This window comes from Carassius auratus, chromosome 3 (assembly GCF_003368295.1).
Source record: "Carassius auratus strain Wakin chromosome 3, ASM336829v1, whole genome shotgun sequence".
In the NCBI taxonomy this organism is placed as follows: Eukaryota; Metazoa; Chordata; class Actinopteri; order Cypriniformes; family Cyprinidae; genus Carassius; species Carassius auratus.
The window spans coordinates 482158-490804 of NC_039245.1; the positions used below are offsets into that span (position 1 = coordinate 482158).

General features: G+C 35.1%; 1 protein-coding gene across 1 annotated transcript; it reads left to right on the forward strand.

Moving 5' to 3' along the window:
* The first annotated feature begins 783 nt into the window (after positions 1-783).
* Positions 784-8470, forward strand: LOC113042361 (hemicentin-1-like). Its single transcript, XM_026201169.1, has 9 exons — positions 784-1012; positions 4864-5109; positions 5186-5512; positions 5768-5998; positions 6165-6434; positions 6544-6873; positions 6986-7225; positions 7306-7536; positions 7747-8470. Exons 1-9 carry the CDS (start codon positions 958-960, stop codon positions 7917-7919), a joined length of 2103 nt encoding a protein of 700 aa, XP_026056954.1. The 5' UTR covers positions 784-957; the 3' UTR covers positions 7920-8470.
* The last annotated feature ends 177 nt before the right edge of the window (positions 8471-8647 follow it).

Genomic DNA, 8647 nt, shown 5'->3' on the forward strand with positions numbered 1-8647 from the left:
ATAGAGTGACTGGTACCGACTATGATTAGGCACAGGCCGTTTTCAAGGCAACGTGGGAGACTCCCTCTCATGGCACAACAATAAAGCATTCACAACTTTGGACTGCAATAAGGACACTTACTCAGGTTTATTTTATTATTATAATTAATTTTTTTGTATTTCACTTCATTTGTATGGTTTATACTTAAACTGTTTAAAGCCTTCTGTTCTCTATCCTCCATAGGAAACTGTGCTCATTACCAGAAGGGTGGCTGATGGTACCACATGTGTGCCCACTCTAACATGAATGGGGCATGATATACAGAGGAGGCCATACAGAAGTCAATACCAGGATGGTGTTTACTGGACAGAGTTCCTCGAAGGCTCGACTCCCAAAAGAAAGTGTCCATGATGATCAAACCTGCTTAACGTGAACAGAAACAAATCAGCAGAGCACCCAGAGAGTTGAGTACTTAGAACAAGTGCCACTTTTTGCCACCTTTTCTTCACAATAGTTACTTCTGATAATGAAGGCTATGACGAAAAATGTTCGATGACGAGCTTTTTTTCCCATGACTAAGAGCAGACCAAGACGAGACGATAACTAAGACTATCAACAAGAGCACACACACACACATACACACACACACACACACACACACACACACTAACACATATATATATGTTTTAATTAATTAAATTTTTTACTTTATTTCTTTAAACTACAACAGTATTAATTTTTAATTAGATATTCTGCATTTCATTTTTGCGTCTTTTTTTTTATTGCATCACACGTGTGGTTTTCCTCTTTCTGTCTTAAAGCAGGATTTCCTGTTCTCAGACATGTCTTGCCATGCTTCAGACCATTATCACAATTAAGAGAAAATAAATCCTATTCACAAACAATATCGAAGGAGATTCTGCATCTATCACCCATCTCGGCCATTACCGCCATTATTGCTTATCACTTGCTTGACGATGCTTCTACTCCAGCCGTTGATAGGTCTCTTGCTGATCAGCCTTGCTCATGGCGGTAAGTTCTCACCATTTTGTCTTTTCTGAGGGTCTTTTTGTAGATCCTTTCAACTTTTAGGTATTTTGACAGCTAGAATCCCAACAAGTGGAGGGAGTTCATCATTATTTTGGCAGTCCTGTTTATTTATTTTGTTTTTATGTATTTCTTTATTTAGCCATTATAACACTGAAGCTGTTTTGGTGATGTGGATAGACCTATATGTCTAAAAAGTTTTTCCAAAGTGTTCAATCTGATTTTATTTGACAACTGCTCTTAATTTCTAAAGCCAGAGACTATTAACTTTTAATTTGCCAAAAGCTTCTTTGTGACTTTTGAGAAGGTATTAGAGGGTGTGGTAGGTGTTAGTTTCTAAACAGAAACTGAAGTTCATGCTGCAAGTTTGACCTTTGTTTTTCCGTTCCACCGAGTGAGAAGATATGATTGAGAAAATTTAATGTGTGAGAACTTTTATAGAGACTGAATCCATAGACATTTATATGGATTATATGGATGCCGTTATTATGATGTGTTGGATGAATGGCATCTCTAAAGGTATTCTGTGTGGGATGGTAGGTGTTTTTTTTACTTGCTTTGAAAAATAATAGCAACCACCCACATGATTTTTCATTAATTCCTGTTGTGGTGCAGGGTCAGTTACGTACCAAAGTGTAGTTAGAGTTGAGCTTTTATTCCCTAACTGTAAGTATGAGCAATGATAAAGCCAATGCTTGCCTTGACAAACACCACTTACACCAAAAACAAAGTGATATATCCATATCTCTTGTGAAAAGCAATGCATTCTGCCTTAATTAATCTTGACTGTTGCCTAATATCTGCTGTGCATTATGTTCAAGGCTGTTACATGGGTCATAAAACTCTTAAACACATTTCTTGAAATGTTAACAGATGTGCACAAGACAGGTTGAACACACTGTACAAAAATATGATGTGCCATCTACTCAAAATAACAATATTACGTAATCATTTTTAGTAGTTTTTTAGGCTTGATTCAGTAATCTACTTGAATAAATCATGTAAAAGAATTAAATCTATGACACTGAATTTAATATTAGTGAAATGTGCTCTTTTATTTTAAGTTGATTCTCAAAAGTCTGTGTTCTTGAGTAAGGCCTATTTGTATTTGAATTACAATTAATAGCTCAAGTAGGAGGAAACATGTAACTGTACTGGCATTAGCAAAGCTGCTGCTCATTGAACAATGCATCATTTCTCATTGTGTTAGTACATGTAGTTATCAATATCCTAACCATAAGCTCTGCTCTTCCACACAATGGTAATGACAGAAACTTCAACACAACAAAACTCTTTCAAAAGTCATAACTGACATATTAAACATTAACAGATGTTTCCCTTCACTCAAAAACACATCATTTTAATATTTACTCTCCACATCCAGCCATATATTCAACGCATGGTGGGAACTAATAACCACCATAAAAATATAACTAATCCTCCTTTTTAAAAATAGGTATTTCTTCCTTAATTATTTCTTCTTCTTTAACTTTCAGTGTAATCAGTTCCTCAATTCAAGGCGTGAAACTGCTTAAAGGCGCAATATTTACGATTTTTGGTAACACTTTACATTAAGGTTCAATTAGACTTATTGAGGTGTTAATAAATTACTAATGACTCACTTACAAATGGATTATAAATCATTGATAAGCAGTTATAAATGCATGAATAAAAGGGTGATTTTGATACAAAACCTGCCAAATAGTGAGCCGTTTTTAACTCACATGCTATAAATGCTTAATAAATAAATACTTCCCTAAAAACATGGAGAAGCAAAAACATACTATTTTAGCAAGACTGAAGGCTTGTGTATTTATGGTTTTCTCATTTATGTCTCATTACTTGTGTCACTTTTACTACAATGTTATCAGAATCTACTCCTTACCTTACCCATTTTTCTTCACAAAAGTCCATGATGCCTATCCACAACAATGATTAGAAACCAGTATATATATGAAATTATCATCTTGATTTTTATTTTGGGGGAAAGGTCATAAAGCACAACCATGACTTGATGAGATATTAATATATATATATATATATTTCCAATATTACCTGTGAACCTTAATGTAATAAACATTTAATTAATGATTTATAAACATTCAACATTTGGATAAATGCGTCTGCTAAATGCGTAAATGAAATGTAAATGTAATATGTTCTACACTGAACAACAATTTATTTAATAAAGTATACACACTATTTTAAATTATTAAGTCAAGTCAAGTCACCTTTATATATATAGCGTTTTAAACAAAAGACATTGCGTCAACTGAACAACATTCATTTGGAAAACAGTGTGTCAATAATGCAAAACGATTTAAAGGCAGTTCATCATTGAATTCAGTGATGTCATCTCTTTTCAGTTTTAATAGTGTCTGTGCATTCATTTGCAATCAAGTCAACGATATCGCTGTAGATGAAGTGACCCCAACTAAGCAAGCCATAGGTGACAGCGGCAAGGAACCGAAACTCCATCGGTGACAGAATGGAGAAAAAAACCTTGGGAGGAACCAGGCTCAGTTGGGGGGCCAGTTCTCCTCTGACCAGACGAAAGTCAGATTAGCTTAGTTTTTTTTAATTAAAAAATTAAAAGACCCATGATTAACTTATTCAATGCAGTACTGAGAACAATAATAACATTAACTATTAAATGTTACAAAAATTCTGCCATTATTTACTCACCCTCATGCCGTTCTAAACCTGGATGTATTTATCTCAAAAATATCTTCTTTTTAGTACCAAAGACATAGAAAGACATAAGGGTGAGTAAATGATGACAGACTTTCAAAAATGAAAATTTGCTGAAAATGTACTCTCCCTCAGGCCATCCAAGATTAGTTCACTTCTTCTTTAGATCATTTTGGAGATATTTAGCATTACATCACTTGCTCACCAGTGCATCCTCAGCAGTGAATGGGTGCCGTCAGAATGAGAGTCCAAACAGCTGATAGAAACATAACAATAATACACTAAAAATCCACATGTCTCCCATCCATCAATGAATATCTTGTGAAACAAAAGGCTGTGTGTTTGTAATAGACAAATCCATCAAGGCATTTTAAGTTTAAACAGTCTCTTCTGTCCCAAAACTAGTCCTTAATCTATAATAATGCTTACTCCAGTGAAAAAGTCCCGCAGCATATTTGTTAAGAACTGTTTTGGACTGTTTGACATATAAACAATGCTTGATCTGTGCATATTACTCTCCTAATTTAGACAGAAAAGCTTTATTAATAGAGAAAGAAATATTATGGATTTATGACTCATATTTTAGCCAGTAATAACAGTTTGAAGTTAAAAAAGTTTTAATGATGGATTTCTTTATTACAAAAACACAACTTTTTGCTTTTGAGTCATGTGGATTACTTGTGGATTATTGTGAGGTTTTTATCAGCTCTTTGGAGTCTCATTCTGACGGCACCCATTCACTGCAGAGTATCTAATGGTGAGCTAAATGTAGTGATGTAAAAGTGATGTAATGCAATTTTTTTCCAAATCTGTTCTGATGAAGAAACAAACTCATCTCCATCTTGGATGACCTAAGGGTGAGTACATTTTCAGCACATTTTCATTTGATGAAATATTTGTTTCAGGAATAGCGCTGTTACTTGTTGTGGGTAAAAACAAGGCACACAATACATAAAATCTAAATGCAAAATTTTTTACATCTATCACAAAGATTTGAGTCTTTAGCAAAGCCATTTGGTGAAAAACAAGTATACGTTCAGTTTACATGACATGTTTATATCTTGACTAAGCAACTGTAATAATTATACTTTGCACATAGATTATTTTTATCATAATGCGTTGGCTTTGTTTGTTCTCTTTTGCAGACTGCCCCATTTTGTTCAGTCCTGTTTATGTGGTTGTTGAATATGGAAAATCATTTTCAGTGAACTGCTCCTCCACCGGCGAAACAGACCAGTTCGGCTTGAGTTGGGAAAAATCTAATGAAACAATAGAGAACAATGAAGACATCTTCATAAGTGTGAATGTGACAGACTGGGAGAGGACGCTAACTTGTTACATGTACTCTAATGAAGCACTGTGTTCTCAGAATCTTCCAGTTACCATTTACAGTGAGTTACCCCCAAAAAGTATTTTCTTGAAGTCACTTGTAATGGTGTAATGGTCAATATCGAAATCTATTTACAGAGACTCCAGACAATGTGTCCATCAGCATTGTGAATCACAGAGGACCAATGATAGCGGGACAGCAGTATGAGCTCCAGTGTGATGTTCACGATGTGGCTCCTGTTACGGAGCTCGCTGTCAAATGGTATAAAGGACAGACTCTGCTGGATCAAACCACCTTCACTGAGGATAGCAAGACTCCAGTGAATGTAAACACCACACTCCTGATCCGTCCAGACAGAGCTGATGATGGAGCTCAATACAGATGTGAAGCACAGCTGGATCTGGGAGAAGATGGACCTCAATATCCTACAAAATCTTTGGAAGCTCTCAGTGCTGAAGTACACTGTAAGTTTATTATTTCCATGATTGCCATTTAATTAAATTAATATTTTCTGATGGGCTTTCTAGTGTGATGGAATGGTCATATTTCATCACATACAGAAATTTGCACATTAACAGATAATTTTTATCAAATATTACATATTATGAATTGCATTAACATAAATAAAAAGTTTTCAGTACAATATTTTTAGTAATCTGTTAATAACAGCTGCTCATCATGGTCCTGTGTACTGAGAAATGTCTCTCTGTCTTTATCAGATAAACCAAAACACTCCAGTTCAACAGAGACCATCATTCAAAAGGATGTGGTCACGCTAAACTGTACAGTGAAGGCAAACCCGGCTCCTGTGTACATATGGTACTCAGATCATCTGAAAGAGGAGATCAGCTCCTCAGTGCTCCAGTCCTCCACACTCAGTCCAGGAAACTACACGTGCAACGCCACAAACTCTCTGGGAACTGACACCAAAGTGTTCATCATCAAGTCAGGTCAGTTTTGAATAAACACATCTACCTCTTTATCCTTAGGCAGTGTTAAGTTACAGTTTCTAATTTTTACATTCACTGTTCAAAAGAGTGCTGCAGTGATAACATATTGTAGAGATAGACAAGTAATCGATAATAGGTTGTAAATAATGCTGTTATTCTGTTACAGAGCTTCATCTATCTGTAGAGAATCAATGTCCTGTTCAGCTCAACCCACAAAGAGCTGTTGTGAGATACAACGGTTCTGTTGCAGTTAACTGTAGCGCTTTAGTCTCACATAAAGGGATTGGATGGGAAGCCAGTGAAGGAGCAGTGCCCAAAACCAGTAACAGTCTGATCATATGGAGAGTGTCACACCTGACAGAATGGGATATACAGCCATTCTGCTACATAAACTATGAGAGACAGTGTCAAGTAGAGCTCCCAGTCATTATTTACAGTCAGTTTCTCTGTTATTGTTTTTTTTTTTGTCTTTTCATTCTCAAAAATATCTAATAAATGTACATTCATCACTGCAGATTTCAGAGTTTGTAAATCTTCCTCCACAGAGACTCCAGACAATGTGTCCATCAGCATTGTGAATCACACAGGACCAATGATAGCGGGACGGCAGTATGAGCTCCAGTGTGATGTTCACGATGTGGCTCCTGTTCAGTATCTCACTGTCAAATGGTATAAAGGACAGACTCTGCTGGATCAAACCACCTTCACTGAAAATAGCAAGACTCCAGTGAATGTAAACCCCACACTCCTGATCCGTCCAGACAGAGATGATGATGGAGCTCAGTACTGGTGTGAAGCACAGCTGGATCTGGGAGCAGAAGGACCTCAACATCCTCCAAAAGAAACATCAGCCCATATCAACATTACTGTATATTGTTAGTGAACAAAATATTGTCTCCACATATGTAAAGAAGCAAGAAATTATCCAAAAATACAATGAAAAAAAAAAAAATGTTCTTCTTATCTTTCTATGTTCTTCTTTTCCAGATGCTCCAAACATTCAGTTTTGTAACAGCTGGTCACCATTGACAGGGACCTCATTGGATTCATATCCTTTAAACATAAATTCTGTTTTGGGTAATCCTCGTCCAATCATCTCCTGGAGACACAAAGCATCATCAGTCAATTCCTCTCTGCCTCTTACCAAATTTGATTCTGGCCAATATGAAATCATTGCCAGTAATGTCCTTAGTAATTTCAGTTGTTCTATAAACATCACAGTAGAGTGTAAGTGTGAGAGTTCTTCAGAAACTTCCGTATTAAAGCCTTCGTGTCTTGAAGTTAAGATTGTTATTTCCCCACAATAGATCCTCCAGAACTGAACTGCAGTGAGAACTACGAAGTAAAAGAAAAAACACTCTTCCAATTTCCTTGCATAGCTGATGGATCCCCAAAGCCTAAATTATCCCTCCGCAAAAACGGAAATATTATCCAGCATGAATTGTTTTTCCCCAATTGGACTCATAGTGGCCAGTATCAAGTAATCGCAGAAAACCAACGTGGAACTATAAATTCTACAGTCACCATCAACATCCTACGTAAGAGAAAAATGCTCTTTAATGTATACTTCTTCGTAGTGGAGATAAGAGGTTTGGGAAAATAATATGACATTCCCCATGAGATATTAAATGATAGTTCTTTTAAGTGTGTGGTATATTACTTACATTTAATCACAAAATTAATGTTTATTACAGAGTTTAAAATCAATTCTTCAATAACATACTTTTTGTTTTCCTTTTTCCTTTTAGATGACTCTCTCAACTACTTTGCTATTGTTGCTTTGGTACTGGGACTGCTTGTTTTCTTCCTAATTTTAGTAGTGATCGTATTGCTGCTGAGGAGAAATAAAAGAGGACATTATGATTTACAGTCAGTGAAGCAGTATGAAATGCAACCATTGGGCAATGGGGGCCCTGCGTGAGTTTATCCTGTTTCAATCAGATGAATTATGCTTAAATTGAAAAAAGATAATATACTAAGCATCGTTCAGTTTACAACAAATAAATAACATTCTATAAATATCTGTGGTATAATGTGTGAAGTTTAATATTGTATAGCATGCACTTGTGTATATGATATGGAAGGTATTTTTCAGTGACCAAGAAGAATGTTTGAGATGAATAAAAAAATATTTAAAATGTATTATCTTGTCACATGAAAACAAAATAGTTTTCTGTATTTTGGTCATGGTTCTGATTTATTAGTGTAAAGAAAAAGGTTTATTTTGTGTTTATAGCTGTTTACTTTTTATTTTTTGAGAGAGAGAAAGAGCTGATGGATAATTTCCAGGCCAGAAGTGTTTTTTTTTTCTGTGTTAAACAAGTTTGACCGTCTGTATTGGGAGTTATTTTAAGTAATCTGCCTGTTTTCTTTTCTTTTTTTAAATAACTATAATAATGATGGTGCAATACATGAGAAAAAGTCTGCACAATTATCAAACTGCAAAATTTTGAAATAAAATATTTTTAAACAAAATAATGAAATGAAATGATTATTCCAAGCTACTTCTGGACTTTTTTTTTATTTTTATTTTTTACTGAGCCTTTTAATAAGATCCTTCATGCCCCACAATAACAATAATAATAAAAAACAGAAAGAAAGCAAGTCAAAAGTTGTGTTTTTTTTTTTTAATGGTTTAATAGGTCGGAC